Source organism: Microcaecilia unicolor, chromosome 6, assembly GCF_901765095.1.
Source record: "Microcaecilia unicolor chromosome 6, aMicUni1.1, whole genome shotgun sequence".
Classification (NCBI taxonomy): domain Eukaryota; kingdom Metazoa; phylum Chordata; class Amphibia; order Gymnophiona; family Siphonopidae; genus Microcaecilia; species Microcaecilia unicolor.
The window spans coordinates 142,253,747-142,276,762 of NC_044036.1; the positions used below are offsets into that span (position 1 = coordinate 142,253,747).

At 43.6% G+C, this 23,016-nt stretch overlaps 2 protein-coding genes across 2 annotated transcripts in view; one reads left to right on the forward strand and one right to left on the reverse strand.

Annotated features, from left to right (window-relative positions):
• Positions 1 to 3,922: 3,922 nt before the first annotated feature.
• RPUSD3 (RNA pseudouridine synthase D3) lies at positions 3,923 to 21,542 on the forward strand. The gene is given in 11 exon segments (XM_030205451.1): positions 3,923 to 4,120; positions 5,090 to 5,212; positions 6,847 to 7,010; positions 8,002 to 8,046; positions 11,080 to 11,176; positions 11,951 to 12,058; positions 14,068 to 14,152; positions 15,194 to 15,320; positions 18,196 to 18,335; positions 20,393 to 20,571; positions 20,573 to 21,542. Coding segments are annotated over 10 exon segments (1,116 nt in total). The 5' UTR covers positions 3,923 to 4,120; position 5,090; the 3' UTR covers positions 20,622 to 21,542.
• A 77-nt stretch (positions 21,543 to 21,619) lies between these two features.
• LOC115471675 (tubulin monoglycylase TTLL3-like) overlaps positions 21,620 to 23,016 on the reverse strand; it is a 47,421-nt gene continuing 46,024 nt past the window's right edge. Inside the window, exon 17 of the mRNA XM_030205448.1 lies at positions 21,620 to 22,578. The gene's annotated coding sequence lies outside the window, so the exon portion shown is untranslated. The remainder of the gene's footprint in view (positions 22,579 to 23,016) is intronic.

Consider the following 23,016-nt stretch of genomic DNA (forward strand, 5'->3'; position numbering starts at 1 on the left):
CTCACAAGTGTTGCCCCTACAGAATTCTTTTGCGCCATTACAGCACTGTGATACTCCTGAAAACAGAACGGAAGCAGAAGAAAAAGGAATGAAGGTGGAACAAAAAGATAGGAAGGTACCCAAAGGGTTAAGACACCCCCAAATCACTTATGTTGAAACACATACCAGGAAATGTACATGGAATGCGATGACCACAAATGCTCGCAGTCTAAGCAATAAAGTTCATGCCCTTCAAGCCCTGATGGTGGAGGCAGACTTAGACATTGTTGCAATCACGGAGACGTGGCTAAATGGTTCCCATGAATGGGATGCAAACATACCAGGCTATAATCTATTTAGGAAGGATAGAGAGGGTGGAAAAGGTGGAGGAGTAGCTCTGTATGTGAGAAATGATATCACAGCGACTGAAATGACATGGACATGGGGAAAAGAAGAAGCGATATGGATCACCTTAAAAAGAGATGATAGAACCTCAGTCCACATGGGTGTTGTCTACAGACCCCCGACACAACTGGAGGAACTAGACAGGGATCTGATCGCAGATATTCAAAAGTTAGGAAAGAAGAGAGAGGTGCTGTTGCTGGGAGATTTCAATCTGCCGGATGTAGATTGGAAGGTTCCGTTGGCGGAATCGGAGAGAAGTAGAGAGATTGTGGATGCTTTCCAAAGTGTTTTGCTCAGACAAATGGTGACAGAACCCACGAGGGAGGGAGCGACGCTGGATCTGGTGCTTACAAATGGGGATAGCGTGTCAAATGTCCGAGTGGGTGCCCACCTGGGCAACAGTGATCATCAAACGGTTTGGTTTGATATGACGGCTGTAGTAGAGGGCAGCCACTCAAAACTCAAAGTCCTGGATTTCAAGCGTGCTGACTTTACTAAAATGGGGGAATACCTGAGGAAGGAGATGATGGGCTGGGAGGAAGTACAAGAAGTGGAAGGACAGTGGTCAAGGCTGAAAGAAGCTATAAATAAGGCCACAAACCTTTATGTAAGGAAAGTAAATAAAAGCAAGAGAAAAAGGAAACCGATATGGTTCTCCAAACAAGTGGCTGAGAAAATAAAGGCTAAAGAGTTGGCGTTCCAGAAATACACAAAAACTCAAGACCAGGAACACGGGGAGGAATACCGGATGAAACTGAAAGAAGCCAAGAGAGAGGTACGTCTGGCAAAAGCGCAAGAACAAATGGCTAGAAATGTAAGGAGGGGTGACAAAAATTTCTTCAGGTATATTAGTGAAAGGAAAATGACTAAAAAGGGAATTGTGAGACTAAACGTTACTGAGAACCGCGATGTAGATAGTGATGAAGAAAAAGCAAATTTGCTAAATAGATACTTCTGTTCTGTTTTCACAGAAGAAAATCCTGGAGCAGGACTGCGATGGACTGGAAAAAGTACAAATGAAAATGGAGCAGATACAGCATCATTTACAGAAGAGAGTGTGTATGAACAACTTGTAAAGCTAAAGGTGGACAAAGCCATGGGACCGGACGGGATCCACCCCAGGATATTGAGGGAGCTCAGAGAGGTTCTGGCGGGTCCTCTTAAAGATTTGTTTAATAAATCCTTAGAGACGGGAGAGGTTCCGAGGGATTGGAGAACGGCGGAGGTGGTCCCTCTTCACAAAAGTGGTGATAGGGAAGAAGCTGGAAACTACAGGCCGGTAAGCCTCACTTCAGTTATTGGAAAAGTAATGGAAGCGATGCTGAAGGAAAGGATAGTGAATTTCCTGGAAGCCAATAAGTTGCAAGATCCAAGACAACATGGTTTTACCAAAGGGAAATTGTGCCAAACGAATCTCATTGAGTTCTTTGATTGGGTGACAGGAGAAATGAATCAGGGACGAGCTATGGACGTCATCTACTTAGATTTCAGCAAAGCTTTTGACACGGTTCCCCACAGAAGGCTTTTAAATAAACTGGATGGGCTGCAGATAGGACCCAAAGTGGTGAACTGGATTAGGAACTGGTTGACGGACAGACGCCAGAGGGTGGTGGTGAATGGAGTTCGCTCGGAGGAGGGAAAGGTGAGTAGTGGAGTGCCTCAAGGATCGGTGCTGGGGCCGATTCTGTTCAATATATTTGTGAGTGACCTTGCCGAAGGGTTAGAAGGTAAAGTTTGCCTATTTGCGGATGATACTAAGATCTGTAAAGAGTGGACACCCCGGAGGGAGTGGAAAACATGAAAAAGGATCTGAACAAGCTAGAAGAATGGTCTAAGGTTTGGCAATTAAAATTCAATGCCAAAAAATGCAAAGTGATGCACTTAAGGAATAGAAAACCATGGGAGACATATATGTTAGGCGGCGAGAGTCTGATCGGTACGGACGGGGAGAGGGATCTTGGGGTGATAGTATCTGAGGATTTGAAGGCGACGAAACAGTGTGACAAGGCGGTGGCCATAGCTAGAAGATTGCTAGGCTGTATAGAGAGAGGTGTGACTAGCAGAAGAAAGGAAGTGTTGATGCCCTTGTATAAGTCGTTGGTGAGGCCCCATCTGGAGTATTGTGTTCAGTTTTGGAGGCCGTATCTTGCTAAGGATGTAAAAAGAATCGAAGCGGTGCAAAGAAAAGCTACGAGAATGGTATGGGATTTGCATTACAAGACGTATGAGGAGAGACTTGCTGACCTGAACATGTATACCCTGGAGGAAAGGAGAAACAGGGGTGATATGATACAGACGGTCAAATATTTGAAAGGTATTAATCCGCAAACGAACCTTTTCCGGAGATACGAAGGCGGTAGAACAAGAGGACATGAAATGAGATTGAAGGGGGGCAGACTCAAGAAAAATGTCAGGAAGTATTTTTTCACAGAGACAGTGGTGGATGCTTGGAATTACCTCCCGCGGGAGGTGGTGGAGATGAAAACGGTAATGGAATTCAAACATGCGTGGGATAAACATAAAGGAATCCTGTGCAGAAGAAAGGGATCCTCAGGAGCTTAGCCTAGAATGGGTGGCAGAGCTGGTGGTTGGGAGGCGGGGATAGTGCCGGGCAGACTTATACGGTCTGTGCCAGAGCCAATGGTGGGAGGTGGGGATAGTGCTGGGCAGACTTGTACGGTCTGTGCCCTGAAAAAGATAAGTACAAATCAAGGTAAGGTATACACAAAAAAGTGGCACATTTCTTGGGCAGACTGGATGGACCATGCAGGTCTTTTTCTGCCATCATCTACTATGTTACTATGTAAAAGAATTGGACAATGTTGGCATGTTTAGACTGCATGAAAGAAGCTGTTCCCTCATTATTCAACACGTCTTTGAAATAGTAGCAATAAAAAGTTTAAGTGCGTTTATATACAACTGCATTTCACAAAACAAAAGGAGCAAGTTCTCAAATACCATCTTTTTCTTTTGATGTACCCACGAGGTGAGGGGGGGGGGGGGGGGAGAAAAAGTTACATGTTCCCAGGTTTCATCCTGTTAAAAAAAAAATCTTTTGAACTTATAAGTAGAAACTCTGAACGTTGAGCACCTGATTCTCGTAACATGATGTATTATTCGGTGGCCCTTTACTAGGAGAACACATCTATGCACGAATACAACGCTTGCTAGGGTGCCCCTACAACCAGCCCCTCCAAAAGACTCACTGATTACGATTTAGAACAAATTTATACTCTTTTATACTCTAACCGATGAAACCGATACTGTGTACAAGCCGGCATGTTTGAAATTATAGGTGAGATGAAATAAAAATGCTCCCTACAATAAAGATAGATGCAGCGGCTCATAGCGGCTCTTTGCTATGTTTTGGGTGTACAGGGATGACGGCTGCGAGGGGGTCGGGGAGGCAGGGCTGAGCCGGCTACAACCTTATTGACGTCATGCCGTCTCCTGTTCTCAATCTAACCTCCTTGGGCTACATAGGCTCATGCTCCCTTCCCCCATGTTCGCGTTGTCTCTTCTCCCAGGTCCAGCAAATCTACCTTTGCTTCCGCCCACGTCCGTCTCACTTGCCTTTATCGGGGGCGGTTCATTCACGCGCCCTCCTCTGGACGACCCTGGAGTCTACTTCCGGCCGCTGCGTTCCTCCCCCTCTCTGACTCGATTTTCTGTTTCCGGTTTGGGTTGGAGAGTGGGATATACGGGGTCGTTGGGCCGGCGTCCACTGCTGATAAAGGCAAGTAAGAAATAGAAACAGAAAGAAGAAATAGTAGTAGTAAAAGAAGAAGGAGAGGGGGGGAGGGAATAGATCTAGAATGGAGGTAGAAGAGGAAGGAAGAGAGGGAAAGTTGTAGCCCCCCTCCCCTCCCTGGCACAGCAATGGGCCCACAAAACATTTTCTGTGAACCTGAGCAGCATTTGTTTCTTCAACATTGGAGGTGCTTAAGTACCCACAACACCAGTACCCTTTGGGAATGGGGAGGATTTACCTCCTCCTTTGCCTTTTCAGTTATTTGAAAGGTTGAGCTTGCACCTTGGTCAGAAAAGTTTGGGGACCCCAGTTGTGTCATGTGATGTGGGAAGGGACCCTAATGGGATATTGTGGTCCACTGTGGGGGGGGGGAGGCATTGGAAGGGACACTGATGAGAGATGTAACATTGAGGGGCAAATAAATAGAAAAGATGCTGGATATGGGGGGCGGTCTGCAAGCTTTTAAGCCTGCGCTGCAGATTTTATTGCAGTTATTTGGGGTTGGGCAAGAGTAGAACATGATTTGGGGCATGGGTAGAGTATGAGTACCTGCATGTGCCAGGTTTTTCTCTTCTAAAAAGTTGGGAACCCTAGATGAACATAATATATCTGTAGGTTTCTAAAGTTAACATTTCCTTCTTTAGGTCAGTGTACATATAAACGGATTATAGCTGTCACAAGCTAGCCGTAAATGTATGAAGTGAGTCCAGTAAAAGAATATTTTTCCACAGCTTGTTTGTTGACCTTTATTTTTACACCTCTATGTAAACTAGCACAGAATACAAATTATAATTTAGTCTAATGACCATCGAGTTTTCATTTTTGTTTGGTCTAATAGTCAGTGTCCCAATATTTTGAACTTATTGATAAGTAGAACTGTTTCTCAGAATTGAAACTGTAACTCTGTAGACTTCTAAAAGCAACTTTTAAAGAGTGAAACTTATTTTTCTGCAGAATGAATCATATTTCCAAACACTTGGAAGTTGCCAGCAGGACCTTGCTGACTTTGACAAAGCAGTGGCCTTCACTGGGAATTCTGTGTGTCTCACCATGTCGTACCAGCAAGACATTGGCCTGGTGAGTTGTGATTGAGTCACAGTAAACCTAAGACGGTCATTGTAGAAGCCCTGTTTGCATTTTAGATGTTTATTACCTGGCATTTAAGCTGAGATACACATGTGGTGTGATCTAGTTTTTCCTCAACTCATTCAATTCATGTTCTCTGCCCTTTTTTTGGATAATGAGGCTTATTCCATACTCCTCCATGCGTTAGTTGTTTCAAAACTTCACTACTGTAATATAATTTATGCAGGTCTACCTTCTTTTTACCTTAAAAGATTACAATTAGTTCAGAACACTGCAATTTGCATCCTCTAAGGACTTAGGCGATTTGATCATATTTCTCCTGTGCTTTGACAACATCACTGACTTCCAGTCACTTTTCGCATACAATATGAGTAGAGAGGTGTGGTAGCCATGTTAGTCCACTTTTAAATGTAATCAATAGAAATAAAACAAAATAAAACATGGAAAAGAAAATAAGATGATACCTTTTTTTATTGGACATAACTTAATACATTTCTTGGTTAGCTTCCGAAGGTTGCCCTTCGTCAGATTGGAAATAAGCAAATGTTGGTAGATGACAGTATATATAAGTGAAACATCAAAGCATTTCAGTGACAATCTAACAGGATGGGGGTGGATAGGTGAGAGACAGGAAGAGTCGGGTAGATGAGGGACAGGGAGATATGCATGGAGACAGGAGGGTGACAAAGCAGTACAATTTTATGGTTTATAATGGGCTAGAAAACCCAGATCCTTGTTAAGTCTTGTCTGGTGGGTGTCAAAATATTTAATCATTCTGACTTCAAAGGTTTTACGTTCCTGTATTGTTTTAAAGTTCCCTTTCAGGATTCTTACCATGAAATCACTGGTACAGTGTTCTGGTTCTGTAAAGTGCTGCCCCACAGGCGTGTCATCTTTATTGGCACTAGCATTTTTCATAAAAAATGCAACGAAGGCTGCTACATTGGAGAAACAAGTCAGATGCAAAAGAAGAGATTTAATTTACATAAACACCATATGAAAAATGCTAGTACTGAAGGAGTGCGTGAGGTAAATAACGTATGATATATGGAGGAAGGAATATGTTATAGACAACTTTGGAAATCAACAGATGTTCTGAATTTGTCTGTACAAGCCTCCTCGTTATTGGTGTGACCCCTGAGGCAGGTGCGGTAGCACTGAAACACAGCTCATGTCGGGTCTCTCTTCAATCAAATTTCATATATAAGTTTTATGTCCCTTTTGTTTTTAAAGGCCCTCTGTGCTGTTTTTTTTTTTTTTTGCTTGGACTTTGTCTGTACTCTGTTCCCGCTCGCTGTTACATATCTTTTCTGAAGTAATATCTCGGTTCCTTTTGGGAAGATGACAAAGTAAAGGACTAGCAGAAATCCAAAAATAAAACAAAGTGGAAATATTCTAGCTATGTAACTTACATCAATTTCATGTAAGTGGTATTTTCAGCATAGATCCAGCAGTTTCACCAAGAGCAAGCCATAGTGCAACATAGGATTGAAAGAGTTGGATATGACACTGGATAAATGTATAGTGAGAGCCATGTAAATATGTCTGCAACTTGTGAATACCAAGAAATCCTATTACAGAACCTTTAATTGTGGGTCTAACCAATACTTATTTATTGTCTTGAGGTATCGCTTGGAACCTGAGCCAAAAAAGCGGCTCATTCAGCCTGGGTCTAGAGCGCGACAGGGTCACGTCAGCATCTTGCGAGATCCTGGAGTTGAGGTAGTGGAGAAGCTGAAGAAGGAAGACCTGGTTGAGCTCCTTGTAAGAAATGTGGTGTATAAGAAAGGTAACAAGACACTGCATTTCTGAGAGAGAATTAAGGAAGGCATAAGCTCATATTCCAATACTGCAGTGTTTTAAATAGCTCTTTTTCTAGACTACAGCTTATATAATGTTGCATCCCAAAGAATATAAGGATGAGGATAGGATGGAAAGCAGAGAGCTGTTAGATGATGTTGGGATTTATGAGAGCCTAGGGAGAGCGTTAAGAGACTGGAGCAGCCTAAAGGGTCTCCGTCTTTCCATTAAGTCATAATCGGAAATCCTGGTCTCTCATGGTTCCACAGCTGCAGAAAAAGCTGTAAAATCCAGCCCCTCCTCCCTTCCCTGCACCAGTCACTTAAGATCCATTTGCCCAAAAAAGAGAACCAAATAAATTAACTGGTCACAAGACTTGTCAAAAATGACTTTATTGCAAATGTATGAAAATTTGTTAGGTGCCACATAGTTACAGCAGAATCTTGGAAGTTCTAGCAGGAAATTAGAGCCCTGTTCTTAATCATATTCTTATCTTATCTTTCAAGATCACAGTGTTGATAATTCAGAAATATACTGTATATACTGCCACTTCAAGATGGATTGCATAATGGCACATTTCTAGTTCCTGGATTGCATAAGAGTGAATTGAGCATCAATGTTTTTTTTATCATAACTTAATGTGGTAAAAGTAAGTCTTCTAAAGTTACACAAAGGATTGATATGTGAGAGGATTTGAACTTTGTGATCTCAGATTTCTCCTAATCACTAACTCATAGCCAATTCCAAAGGAGGAAGATGATACTCTGTTTCTATCCAAGGCACTGTTAACAGAATCTAGGTGCTCCAGTTCAGGAGGAAAGCTGGTTCGTGTGTGTCCATGTTGTATCTTTCCACCTGTGATTTCTGGCAACATGAAACAGATTTATGGCTCCCAAGTGTAGAATGTATTTACTTCAGAAAGAAAATCTACTTTTGTCTTAGGGGATCTTCCTGACAAATTGTGTCTGTCTGCATTGCAGGAGTTTTGGTGGCCATCAGCAAACCCCAAGGATTGCCAGTTACAGGTACTGTCTTTATGGTCTCTTTCTGTCTGAAATTGAAACATGCAAGAGCTGGACATCGTTTTACTTGTTCAGGCAATAAAATATGGTGAGAGACAAACTTCAGCCTTTGAAAGCACTGGTTTGTTAGTCAAGAAAGAGCTCTGTTGGTGTTCAGTGTGGGGACATTTGCCCAAGGTTCTTGGATGAAGCAAAGAACACGTGATGCCTCCTTTCAGAAATTGCTTTTCTCGTGTTTCTGTTTTAGTCTGCTATTGAGCCAGACACGGGAAGCAACTGCTTGCCCTGGGATTTGTAGTATGGAGTGTTGCCACGATTTGGGCTTCTGTGACCTGGCTTGGCCACTGTTTGGAAAACAGGATACTGGGCTAGATGGACCATTGGTCTGACCCAGTATGGCTACTCTTATCTTATGTTTCTTGGACTCCTCTACTGATTGTCTGTTCTCTCAGAAGGTGCTCATTTAACATCTAGAATGAGGCTTCTCAGGGCACAGCTGTCTTTTCTACCATTACTCTCCTGTTAGGATCGTCTGGAGTCTTGTTCATACTTGTTCTTTTAGCACGTCACAGGACTCTGCAGAAATCGCTGAGCATTTGTGAGATGACACATCTGCTCAGGGCTGGATTTAAGCAATGGGGACAGAGAGGAAGAGACTCTGCCTCCCTTTCCTGAGCTGCCAACTGCCAGTAGGGGGAAGAAGAGGTGCTCAGGCCTCTCCCCCCCCCCCCCCCCCAAGGTTGACAGCTGCCAATGGGTGGCTGTGGGCATGAGGGGAAGGGAGAAAGAAAGGAAGTGATTCAGACTCCCGCTTCCCCCCCCCCCCCCCCCCCCACACACACACACACACAAATCTTGCCTTCTCAATTTCTTACTAAACCAGTGACATTGCAAAATTTCAGTGTAGAGCTCTGGGCTGCCCCAAACTGTGCTCTGCCACCTCCTCCCACATGTGCAAGAGGAGGGGATGGAGCACTGTTGGGCTTGCAGGCTCCATACTGGATGCTTATAATGTATTCGCTGCTGCTGCTGCTGTGGGCCCAGACCATTGAAGGGCACAATGACATTGGCCCGGATTGAGACATGGCAGCAACAGTAATGCTGCAGCACCTATCAGAAGTTGGCACAGGAGGCAGTTGCCCATATTGGTCTTACCTAGATCCCAACCAGCATTTGCTGAAATGTGTTTTTATTCTTTTCTTTCCCAGTGGGCAATATTAATAAGGTTGAGGCTTTCTGAAATAGTTACATGGTTTGTTTTAGTGTGATGTTTTTATTTGACATTATTTTGTATTGGTTGTTTTAATAATAGAGTGGATGGGTGAGGTTTTATGTGTTTGTGGTGTCTTGATATTTTACTTGCTTTGTTTAGATGTTGGCCACCTTGAGGGTTTTAGAGAGATTAGCCATAAGTTCTAAAAAAATAAATATGTTGCTTTTTTCAATGGCTTTTTGCCCACTCAGAGCCCCTTTTACTAAACTGCACTGGTGATCCCCCCCGTGGCAAATGCGACGAAGCCTATTCAAAATGAACGGGCTTTGTTGCATTTGCCGCACCGGGAAACACTAGCGGGGTTTAGTAAGAGGCCCTCGGTGACATGCCTCCAGGTGTGCTGTGCGGATCTTCAAACACTACACCTTCTTTTTACAGACTAGCGGTGGTCCACCATCATTTTTAACCATCCATCAGGCTAAACTGCCTTTTCTTTAAACAGAAACATGGCATTCATGTTAAAACTCAGGTTAGATTTTGGTCAGCCAGATTTTAAGGTGAATGATGGGTGAGATACAAATCTCAAAGGAATGCAAACCATAGTCTGGCAACACAGGGGTTTTTGTGTGCATAATGAGGGTGTAGCCTGCTGGTTAGAGCAGTGGGCTGAGAGCTAGGGAAGCATAAGCTCCTTCACCCTCCATTGCCTCGGGAACAAACTTAGATTGTAAGTCTTTGTGGTGTGGCCATGGAAATACCTAGTGTATGTTGAGCTACGGAAAAATGTGAGCTAAATATATGCATCGAGACCTTTTATTTCCCCCAGTAAGACTTTTTTTCTCTTGCAGTCCTTGAACTGATAGGCAGATGGTAGTCAAACTTTGTCCTTTAGGCTAGCATGTAAGTTGATTTTCTTGCTCTTGCAACACTTAGAGGCATGGATGGCATATTTCCCAATATCTTCTGGGTGTTGTAAGATTGTAAAGTTTTGCAGTGTCCTTGATCCAAAAGTTATTCCTTTATGTCCTGATGAGCCCTTGCTAGAATCATGCAGTTGTGGCTTAGGAGTGCAGAGGGAGCAGATTTGTGCCAAGGCTCTGTCCCAGCTTTACACACCCTAACTGGTGAAGAACTTCCCCCAGGCTCTAGCTAACTGCAGTGAAACTTGTCTAGATAGTGAAATCTGCAGGAATACTTGTTACTTGACATATTCGTTGTTGTGCAGAATTACTTTTCTTGTTCACGTTTCCAACTGTTTGTTACAGACTTTTCAGTTTATTATGTGGTTGGTGATGCACAGTAATATTTTGTTTGGTCTGTAGATGTCATTTCTAGGAAATGTGTGCCACCTGGGTTTTGTGACATCTGCAGGGTCCCCAGAAACCACTAGGAGGTCGCCAGTGTAGGGGCAGAGGTGCAGGTGGGGCCTGAACAGTGCTTGGGAAAACCTTCAGGGTGTCCATGGGGAGTAACCCTCAGTGCGTATTAAGGGTAATGCTGAGCTATGAGGCGACACATGGTTAAAATAATTCTTTAAAAAGTGGATGAAGAGGATGATCCCATGTGAGAGAAAGGAAGCATGCTATGAGGAGTGGTCTAATGGTTAGTGAAGTGGGCTGAGAATTGGGTTTGATTCCCACTGCAGCTCCTTGTGACCCTGGTGGGCAAATCACTTAATCCTCCTTTGCCCCAGGTACAAAAACTTAGATTGTGAGCTCACGGGGGACAGAGAAAGTACCTGCTTATAATATACATAAACTGCTTACACTAGAAAGGCAGTATATCAAACCAAAGACCCTTTACCCTGTTTCTCTCTCTTGTAGGTAGTCAGGATGAGTGCACTCTGATGTCACTCCTTCCTAATTTGTGCCAACAGCTGGGCTTCTCGGAACCGCTCCACATAGTTAAAGCAGCAGCAAAGTAAGTGAAGCACTTGAATTAGGCTGATGGGGCACCATAATGCAGCTACTGTTATGCCAAAACACCCCCAGTCCTACTCTTTCAGATAAATGGCTTAGACCCTTCTCCTGTGCCCCTCCTCCCAATCTTCCATCCCAAATGCTTGCATTGGGTAAACTTGCTACAGCTTGGGCTATCTTGGAACAGTTTTCCATGAAGCGCAATAGAACTGTGACCAGCTTGTTTGCATGAAAGCTGATGGCTAATAGAGTTGACCCTTGCAGGGCTCTGGTGCAGAAGTGTTGCACTGACTTGACTCTTTCCCCCTGTGAACTCTGCCTGGCACAGCATGTAGAATCCTGTGTCTGCTGCTAGGAGAAGCCTAGTGGTTAGTGCAGCGGCCTGAGGACTTTGGGAACTAGGTCTGATTCCCACTGCAACTGTAATTCACTTAACCCTCCATTGCCCCTAATTATGAGCCCACTAGGGATAGAGAACCTGGATATAATAAATGCAAAAGAGCTTTGATTGTAGCACAGAAAGACGGTATATCAAATCCCTTGCACTGTTAGCATACTTTTCTGGTTGTCCTTAAATTTCCTGCTCTTCTCTGTAACTCTTAGAAGTGTGATATGGGGTGGTAGCTCTTTCTTCGGCATGGGACCCACTGTCAGTGTTAATATTTCCATGGCATTGAATCCTGGAGGAAAGAGGATGAAAGGCTGATTTTTGCTTTAATTTTGTGTGTACTTTTTTTTTTCTTTTCTCCCACCTCCCTAAAAATAAAACACACAGAGAGATTTCAGGCCTTGTGCTTCTCTCTAGCTGTCACGTGACCACAAAACATATAGAGGAGTTCTTCGCTCTGTGCCGGAAAAGGAAGAAACCGGTGGCCACATACTGGTGAGTCAGACTTCTGGCCCATGTGGCACTGTCAAAAGTGCCATTATGACATCTTCTGACCCCCTGTTTGTTATTACACCTTGTGTTTCCTGTGTGATATTGGCATTCTAAGGCATGCAAATTCAGCTCAGGAATCAATATAGACTGGATGGGAATCCTCCTACCTGGCCACTGCTATTAACCTAGAAGAGCTGTTTCAGGTTTGGGCACTTTGTCTTGTGAGGCTGAGTTTATTTTTTAGTAGCACGCTGTGCAGTCTTGAATACTTAGAGCTCACTGTTCTAGGTCAGTTCCCACCCACCAGGACAATTCCCACCCATTGCCCCCCCAAAATTCAAAACGCACTCGGACAAGTAATCTCCTTCCCTTTCCCCTTCCAGATAATTTTATTATGTTTAATGTCATAAGTAATTAAATAAATAGATAGAAACTCTGAATGAATAAAATCTGTGCACCAGTGTAACACGTGCTAGGGTGTCCTTCTAATCAGCTGCTCAAAATAACACACTGATTAAGATTTATAACAAATTACTACTCTACCGTATGCTGCACAAGTACAGTATACTTCCTCTGTATATGGAGATGACAGCTGGGCGGCGTGCTGGCTCTTGTTCTTAATCTAACCTCTGGGGATGACAGCTGAGCAGGATGCTGGCTTCTGTTCTCGATCTAACCTCCTTGTTCCAAATGCTGTCAGCATCTGAAACACGACGCACCACCAGGACTTATGGGACCCGATACAAGAAAGAAGCTATGGTAAAAATAAAAAGGCTATGGAGGGGGGGAGGGGAAGTTCTTGGTGGGAATTGTCCCGGGAGGAATTGGTAGGTGGGAACTGTCCGGGTGGTTACTTGCCGTACACCAGAGCTCACTACATCCAGTGGCATTATGAATACTAGAGTCCCTTCATCTTGTATGCTGGGTTCCTCTAGCTTACTCTGAACTCTCCCTTCAGTCCCAAATCATGAACAGTACTGTTCCCTTGGGTTTTTGCAGCCCAAATATATGACCCTGCATTTTTTTAGCATTAAATCTTAGCTGCCAAATTCCGGACCATTCTTCCAGCTTTGCTAGATCTTTCCTCATATTATCCACACCCAACAGGGGTATCTACCCTATTGCAGATTTTAGTATCATCCGCAAGGAGGAAAACCTTACCAGACAGCCCTTCAGCAATATCGCTTACAGAAATGGTAAAAAGAACCGGCCCCAAAAACCGAACCTTGCGGCACACCACTGGTAGCATCCCTTTCCTCAGAGTGAGTTCCATATACCACCTACTCTGTCATCTTTATCTCAACCAGTTGGTCACTGTAGGGCCCATACCGAGGGCTCTCGGTTTATTAGTCATCTATGCGGAACCATGTCAAAGGCTTTGCTAAATTCTAAATACACCACGTCTAGCGCTCTGTCTTGATCCAACTCTCTTTAGATTTTAGTAAAGCCTTTAACACGGTTCCACATAAGACGACTAATAAGTAAACTGAATGCCCTCTGTATGGACCCTAAAGTGACTGAGTTAGAAACTGGTTGAGTGGAAGGCGACAGGTGGTAAATGGAGCTCACTCTGAGGAAAAGGATATTATCAGCGGTGTGCGGCAAGATTCGATTCTTGGACCAGTTCTTTTTAACGATACTGGTGCAGTTCAGAAGGTAAAGTTGTCTTAAGACTAGACGATGATAAACATTTGGCAATGCATGACATTAAGGATGCAATCTTCCCAGTAACAAGTGCCGGCTCAAACAGTAACTTCAGAAGAAGCATAGATCTGAGCCTCGCTTGCTGATATGAAGTGTCTGCTTTGTCTACAGACAACTCAGAACATATGGAGAATGAGGGAGTTTTTAAGATGCCATATAAGAATTTTATGACCACTAGGATCTCAGCAGGGAGACGGGGACTAGAGGAAGAACCATGCTTTACATCAACACCAAAACCAGAATCTTTAATTGCAGTGGAATGACTTGCTTTCACCCGGTATAGCTTGTTCTTTCCATCTGTCTTGCAGTGCTGTGACTGTCGGAGTTCCAGATCCACCAGAAGGTGACATTGCCACAGGCTTGAAAGTACAGCAGATTGGGGAACTGCAACTGGTAAGCAGCAATTTACAGGGCTCACACTGAATAAGGTGAGTTCTTCCTTGCAAGAAGGTCTGGAGGGAGCACAGTGGTTGTGAGTGAACATGATTCCTAAGTTTCTCTGGGATCAGAAGGACATTTGTGTTCCATGGTGTTAGTTAGTATAGAATGTGCAGCATTGGGAGAGCGAGACTTAGACTTGGTTTTCCATCTTTACAGAAATGGGTGTTTCGCTCCCAAACTGTAGAATTTCTAGTTCTCCATCAAAGCTTCCAGTTCAGGCTCTGCAAACAGGAAGCAAATTAGAAATGAATAACAGCACATTAGGATCCTAGCATAGGTTGTGGTGTTAGACAAGCACAGCCCTTCTGTTTTAGGAACCAGGGAAACTGTTTTTGCAAAAGAGAGTCCAGGGGTTGCCATAAGGATACAGCCCTAAAATCATGCAGTTAGGTTGGCCTCTATTGAAACATTGGTAAATTTTATTGAATACGTTTTATCTATTGTATGGAAAGCAAGCTTCCTGCTCCTTTAACATTTGTTTCCTATGGCAACTTTAGGATATCCTCATTGGTGTAAAGCAGGGTTCTCATCCCAGTCCTGGGGAGTCACCTAGCCAGTCAGATTTTCAGGATGTCCACAGTGAATATATATGAGAGAGTGCATACAAACGTATCTCTATTATATGCAAATCTGTCAAAGATATTAGCCCTGTGGGATATTTTTTGGATTTGGGAATAACCTGCTAGTGGTGGGGAATTAACTGTATCTGAGTGGAATCTTCAGCCAGAAACCAAAATATCCTTGATGGTATGAATTGGATGGAGCACTGGGTTAGCACAATAGTGATTAAAAGTCTGCAGTGTTCAGATTACACTTCAGGAGAATTTTCTGGAGTACATAAGATTTGTATAGCTCTGCCTGGATGTGTCCCCAGGTTGGCAAGGACTAAACTAAAAATAGGAAGTATGAGGGGTCAGTTAAAGGGATGAATGAGTCACAGAGGCGATGTGTGCTGGGAAGTTACTTGCAGTGGTGTCTGTTTCATTTGCACAGGTAGTTCCAGTTACAGAGCCGTCTCATGGAAGCCTGAAGAGAAAGGAAGTGAAGAAAACCCTGACTCAGTACCGCGTCCTGGAGACCAGCAAAGGCTGTGCTTTAGTACAGCTACAACCCATGACAGGTGCATCCGAACAGCAGCCTTTTAGTTATTATCATGGCTTTAGTTTACTTTTTCATTTTTGGATGGCAGAAAATTCTGAAAGTAATTTTTCTTTTTGGAAATCAAAATAATGAGAAAACTACAATTGCTTTTTTTCAGCAGTTTCTTCCCACTCTTTTGGATTGGGATTTGGCACCTTTAGCCTTCATTTGCAACTATCTGCCCTTAGTCATTAATCATAGATGCCTCTCCTTCCAGAACTCTGGTTCACATTCATCCTGAGTACTGTTGAACTACAGATGAGGCTGTAGGACTCTCCCTCACACCCCCAACATTATTTAGTCATGGAGGGGCCAACACATTTCTATCATCTGTCCTTGTCATATTACAAGAGCATCCCATGTCAGGCAGCATGTGAAGAAATACAGTAACTGGTTTATCCAGGCTTAAGGACTAATCAGAGAAATTCCCCTTTACTCCAGAGGGAAGAGGACCCTTTGGCACGGTCATGTGATCTGCTTGCGAGCATTTCTTCCTTGACCCTTCACAAGATGAAATTAGTCTTGGAGAGACTAGACATTCTTTTTTTTTTTCTTTTGTCATTCTCCAACAATACATCCATGAGCAAAATGAAATTCCAAAAGCTGAGGAATGCCATTTAAACATTCAAACACCATGTGTTCTCCATCTTATCCCCCCCCCCCCCCCCCAATAGAGCAGCATGTTACCCACATGGTATACATAGGGGCTCATTTTCAAAGCACTTAGGCTTACAAAGCTTTATAGTAACCCTATGGAACTTTGTAAGTCTAAGTGCTTTGAAAATATGCTTCATGGTCATACAAGATCATGCCCAACTAGTGTTTCTCAAGCACCTAAGGACGAACGTCTAGGGAGTGTCATTCTGACTGTTACCCTGATTCATCCATTTTACATACATATCCCACACTTTGTGGCAGCTGATAATTGACCAGTCCTAAGTGTCATCATCTTAGTCAGTTGATAAGCATAGTCCATCTTGCGGAGCATTACCACCAGAGCACGGATTAAGCTGTTTCCAAGCTGCTGCCAGGGCTGTTTTGCTTGCAGTAAAAGGGCTAGTTGCCAGTTTTGTAATGTTTGCGCTTTACAGGGTTTAGTACAGCAAACAGTATTCCGTTCTGGCTGGGTAACTCTATCCTGAGTGCCTGGTGAACCAAAGTCAGTGCCTCGGCCCAATAGGATTGCATGGTCAATCTAGACATCCCAGATATCTTCCCATTCAATTCAAAGGATCATGTAGAAAGATTTTAAACCAAGGCTTAATTTCTTCTGTTCAAACTCCAGAGCAGCAGATGTATTCTACTCTCTTTACCTTCCAGGAGGTAATTCCCAGAGTAAAGCAGAGAAGAGATAGCCTGCTTCCTAATCCTGCCCCTGGTCTGCTCACACCCTCCTCTGGATCCACAGTTCCATTTTCTTTTTATCTACAAATTAAGCCCTGTTACAGTTTGTTCCCTTGTAAAGTTTGTGCAGAATTCTGCTGTTTGTCTCTCGTTTTGGTTTCCATTTATCTTATCATATTACTTAACTTCAGACTCAAGAAAAATGTCAGGAAGTATTTTTTCACGGAGAGAGTGGTGGATGCTTGGAATGCTCTCCCACGGGAGGCGGTGGAGAGGAAAACGGTAACGGAATTCAAATATGCATGGGATAAACATAAAGGAATCCTGTTCCGAGGGAATGAATCCTCAGAAGTTTAGCCGAGATTGGGTGCCAGAGCCGGTGGTGGGAGGCGGGGCTGGTGGTTGGGAGGCGGGGCTAGTGCTGGGCAGACTTCTACAGTCTGTGCCCTGAAAATGGCAGATACAAATCAAGGTCAGGTATACACAAAAAGTAGCACATATGAGTTTATCTTGTTGGGCAGACTGGATGGACCGTGCAGGTCTTTTTCTGCCGTCATCTACTATGTTACTATGTAACTTCACTGTCTGCCAGTAGCTCATAGAATTAAGTTCAAAGTGTCCCTTCTTACTGAAAGGTTATGAAGATTGTCTACTCTGTTGGATGTTCTTATTTCTCACTCCCTGGCTCATCTGCTTCAATCTTACAATGATCACCTCTTGTGTATGTACTACAGCCATGTAGACCTCAATATGAATCTACCCTCTTACAAAGTATCTTTGTCTTGAAGACTCTGTTCCTTGTTCAAATCAGGTTTGAAGGCCTATTGTTTTGCCCCTGGTTTTGGAGGCTGAAAGACTTGCCAATTTTTTTTTTTTTGGCACTCTCCTGCTACTTAATTCATTTGCTTTGTTCTTTTTCTTTTGTTACTGTCCTTTGTTTAAATTAATTCTTTTCATATTTGTTACACGTTATGCACGATTGTAAACTGCTTTGTCGCTGATGTACAGAGCAGTATAGCAAACACTGATAAACCTAGTTTAACAGACTGCATGTGACTTCTTGCTGTTTCCATTTTTTTCTTCCCCTTCTTTTTTTGGCTATATTTTTTGTAAGTTTATTGTAAATTGCTCTGTTGTGTTTAATTCTGGGTCATAGAGAAAGTCCTTTATAAAGAGAGAGGGAAAAAGATTGGGATTTGATATTCCACCTTTCTGTGGTACAGTCAAAGCGATTTACGTATTATATGGAGGTACAATCTAAGGTTTTGGGGTTTTTTTTGTACCTGGGTTTAAGTGACCCAGGATCACAGGGAGCTACAGTGGGACTGGAACCCAGTTCCCCTGGTGCTCAGGCCACTGCACTGACCATCAGGTTATTCCTGTACTCATAAACATAAAGATTAAGGCTGCCTAACTGGGAAAATCCTTTATGACCAAGTTTGGTCTTTCTTTTGTAAATCTTTTATGCTTCTTAGACTGAATTTAGAATAATATTTAATTATTCTTTTAAGCTTTTCAAAATCAGCTTCTTGTCCATGCAACTCTGAAGCTTTGTCCAATCTTGGGTGACCATGTTTACTCTGCTCGAGTTGGAAAGGTCCTGGGAGAACCCGTCTTTATGCCTGTGGAGACTGCACAGCCTCGGACTCAGGTGAGCGATCGACCATAGTCCCTCAGAGCAGAGTCTCAGCCCCAAAGAAGCTTAACAGAGTCTTCTCTGTGGCCTTTGCTTTGATAGCTTGTAAACAGACTGTGGAAGTACACTTTTGCTATCTCATAGGTAAGACTAAAGGCCCATCAAACCCAGTATCCTGTTTCCACCAATGGCCTGGCAGGTTCCTAAAAAGAAGACACATCTCCAAAGGATAAGCTGAGTTAACTGCTTGTACCACATCCTCCAGCAACAAGTTCCAGAGCTTATCTGTGTATTGAATGAAAACATGTTTTCTCTAATGGTGTGGCCCCTAGTCTTTGTGCTTTTAGAATGAGTAAACAGCCGATTTGATACCCATTTAATTTAGTCAGGATTTTATAAATCTGTTATATCGCCCTTCAGAGGTCTCTTCTCCAAGCTGAAGAGCCACAACCTCATTAGTCTTTCTTCATAGGGGAGCTTTTCCATCCCCTTTATCATTTTGGTCACTCTCCTCTGTACCCTTTCTAATTCTGCCATATATGTAGCGACCAAAACTGCACACACTTTTCAAGGTGTGATTGCACCATAGAGCATATGGAGGCTCCTCCCCTCTGCTCCCTTCTCATCCAGCATCTACCCCCACCTCTCTGCCCTCCCTCCCCCCTAACAGCACCTCTGTGCTGTGCAAATAAAAAGAAAAAAGAAGGTGCAGGGCTTCAGTCTCTAAGCATGCCCCTGCTGGCTCCACCTTTCTGAAACAAGGAGTCTGTGTTGGAGGGTGCAGGACCGGTAGGGTTACACAGAGACTGCAGTCCTGTACCTGTTTTCTGTTGTTGTGCTGCTGGTCTCTGGAAATAGCAGTGGAAGGCCATGGTTTGTGCTGGGGAGGCTTATCCTCCTCAAGCCTCTTATACTAGGCACCGGTGACAGGGAGATGCTGGATCATATGGAGGGTGAAGACACTGGGCCCCCTACTTTGAACAGTGCTGTTTCCCCTTTCATACCTCTTCTGATACTTTATTTCCCCACCATGATCCTGTTTCACTAAGCTCCCACCCCCACCCTGTACTGTGCTCTTTTCAGCTGCTGTGTGAGATCATCTTTCACTTTACAGCCCCCCACCCCCTCTTACTTCTGCCCAAATGGTCCTCTGTTATATCCCACCGCACCTCACATGCACCCCTCCATGTAATCTTACATATAGCCCATGCCTCCAACTGGTGCATTCTTTTGTTTCATGCACCTTCCCCTTTTTATGCAGTCCTCATGCAGAAAGAGCAGGACCCTCCTCTTTGACCACTCCTGCAAGGCCTCTGATAAAGCCATTCTCTACCAACCAGGAGGAAGGGTGGAGAGGATCACGCTGGGGTTTCCATAGCTATAGCATCAGCTTCTCCCCTCTGCTGATCTTCCCATTGCTTCTTACTAACAAAAAATATTTTCAGCAGAAAAACACAGGACTGTCTGATTTGTTTAGCACTCAGTGTTTGTCCCCCCCCCCCCCCCCCCCCCACCCCGTGATGAAAAATTCATTAAATGGGAAAGAATGAATGGGAAGCTAGGGAAGCGAAGGGGTCAAGGAAACGGTTGCAACGTTTTACACAGATTTGGAGTCCTTATGTTCAGAGAATGAGCCCAAGGGGACGCAATATGTTACTTAAGATGACACAATAATATGACTTGCCATTAGACTCAAGAGGAGTCCCTATGCTACTTTCTGTCTGGAAGTAAGAATCAAGTGGGGGGGGGGGGGGCTCACTTGGACTATCAGAGTACAAGTCTGGGTGGGAAGGTAGGAGGGAGAGGGGGAAGGTTAGGGAGGAGAGAGTGGAAAGGAATGTATACAGTGTTTGGAGGGGGGAGGTTATATTATAAAAGTTGATGATGATATGTAATGTTACGATTTGTTGTTGGTAACCTGATATGAAGGTGTTGTTTACTTTGACCAGTCATCAATAAAATGTTGAAACACAAATGGGAAAGAATGGAACTGTTTTCTGGGTTATAAGGTAAGCAGAAGGATGCTCTTGAGGAGGGTTGGTGCTTGCTGATGTTTCTTCTCCCTCTCTCAGCTCCTGGAGGACAACTTACTACGAAAGATGCACTTCACACAGCAGCAGATGCACCGGATGCCTCTTCATCTCCACCTGCACCAGCTCATGACTCCAGCTGACATGTCAGGAGACACCGTAACGCTTACTGCCCCACTCCCACCCTACTTCCTTAAGACTCTCCAGTTCCTGGGACTGACTGAAAGAACAGCCCGAGAGGGAGCGGAGAGCATATACAGACTGTGACTAAGATTTAAGTATCTTTTACAAGAGAGAGGATTTTAGATGTTGGAGAACCTTGTTCCTACATTATAGGAGAGAGGCAACTACCATCAACTACATTTAAAGAGAAGACCGGTCATAACTCTTGTTGTGCATTGGATAAAGTGCTGACATGAAGAGCAATGATAGGACAAAGGTTGAACATCCCTGAAGGCGGCTGGATCTAGAAAATTATATCTGTGCAAGTTCAGTTTGGTTGGGCATATGATTTGGACAAGTTTCTCAAGTTATGGACCTGAACAATGCAGAAAGGTCCTCTGTTTTTCACACTTCAGATTTGTGAAGAGAGGAATGAGCTAGTCCCAGGTAACATTGTAGAAGCTAAACTTTTAACACACATGGCCCTTATTTTAAAAGGATTCCCCTGTTTAAATAGCAATTGTTACCCATGAGCAGGGTCATTGCATGGGACAGAGTGGTGTGAATAGACCTGTAATAATGTGTGTTTCTCTTATGAGACAGGGAATACACATCGAGAGAAAAAATTGTAAATGTCTGCATTTATACCTGCTTCAAAGTATGCAGAAGTACCTGTTGGAAGCCTTCCATCACCCTTCAGATTTTGAATTCCCCTGTTACCAGGGTTCCTTGGTTCTCGATGTCTGCTAGGAGTAAGAGATCCTAAGTTGGTCCTGGGTTCAAAATTGTTAGCAGTAATCTCGCAGTAGTTTGATCCCTAGTAATAATGCTGCTAGGACTCGCAGGTGTAATTTTGAACTCAGGATCAAGGTAAACAGGAGTGACTGGGGGATCACTTCTGTTCCAACTAGACACCAGGAACCACAGGGCCCTGATAAGGGCTGGGGTAGAGAAATTGGAGGGTGGGATGAGGTCTGCATGGGGGCCATCAGCAGGAGAGGCTTTCTACTCCAGGGGGTGGGTGGGAGGGGCAGGTTGATGTCAAGGTATGCGAACAGAATGGGAGCAGTGATTTTGGAAATCACATGTAGGGTGCAGGTGTATATATGTTTTTGCTATATGCAGCTTTTTAAAATCACTGCTTCCGCTTGACATGGAAAGATGTAGATGGGCAGGTCCTGTTATGTTCTTACCCTTATTTTAGAAGAGCTGGATGTCTGAAATTAGGGGTGTACCTTCATTTGAAATGAATGGGAAATGTCTATGACATTTTGGCCTAAGGGAGAAATGTCAGGAAAGAATCTGAAATTTCATTTTTTCCCCTCTGTTGTAAATATTGCACATTGTTGATGAAAGGACGAGTATGCACTCTTTGTGAAGAATACACACTTGTGAAAAATTATTCACAAAGTGTGCACACTGTTTACAACACTGGCTTCTGCAATAAAAATACAAATTTAAAAATTCCTAAAAGCAAGACATATATTAAGCATGTAGCCCCCTAATCTAAATTCCTCTCTCCATGCCCTTCCTAACATAGGATCCACATGTCTAATATGAAAGTGGTATGCAACAATTCACCCTTATTCTCGATAAAGAAAAAACTGTGACAGTCTCACAACTCAACAATTCAAAAGTGAGCTAAGGAGGTACTAAGCCAGGCTCAAGTTTAATGTTTTATTCACTTTTCAATCAACTTTTAATTTTTAATTTCAAATAATTAAAAAAAAAAAATACATGTTGAAACTGTGCCCTATTTGTGGTGTTGAGGGTACAGTTTTTATTAGTTGCTTAACAGATTTTTCAAGAAATCGAGTACAAAATGATTTCTTGAGCCAGCCCGTCAGCTCAGTAGCAACGCTGTGCACAGCCGTGCGGAAGGTGAAGGTTGGCTTGCCAGGCTAGGATTCTGCTTGTAGGACCAGCAGAGGCTGGGGAGGCAGCATTCAGAGCCCTGTGTGCATCGGTGACACCTGGTGGTCGGACATAGGGTACGCATGTAGCTGGTTCTGGAAGCAGCTGCAGCCTGTGGCCTTGACCAAAGGATTTTTCATACACGGGTTAGGCTAGATAGAAAAAGGAGGCAAAGGTTAAAAGCAGGAGGAAAGCCCAGTGTAGTTAAAAAGCCTCATGAAACTGCAGCCCCAGTAAGGACCTGGCTCTGCTTTAGCTGAAAGCCCAAAGAAGCAATGCTAAATTTATTTCCTTCACCACTTCCAATCAGAAATAGAATAGCTCTTGACTCATTCCGATCAAGTTCCTTATATCGATGTGGTACCATTTCAGGTCCAGAGCCAGAGGCACTGTAAGAGCTGCAAAGGAGAAGTGAGTTTATTAAGACTAGGAGACAAGTGTAGTACACACCTCCCAGGATGAATCAACCCCCTTGGGACACATCTGTCCTCTTAAAAACCTGAGGAGAGCCGAACCCAGGGTGTCATAGAACAGCTTCATTCCATATCATCAAGCTGATCAATCCATAGACTGGTGGGTTGTGTCCATCT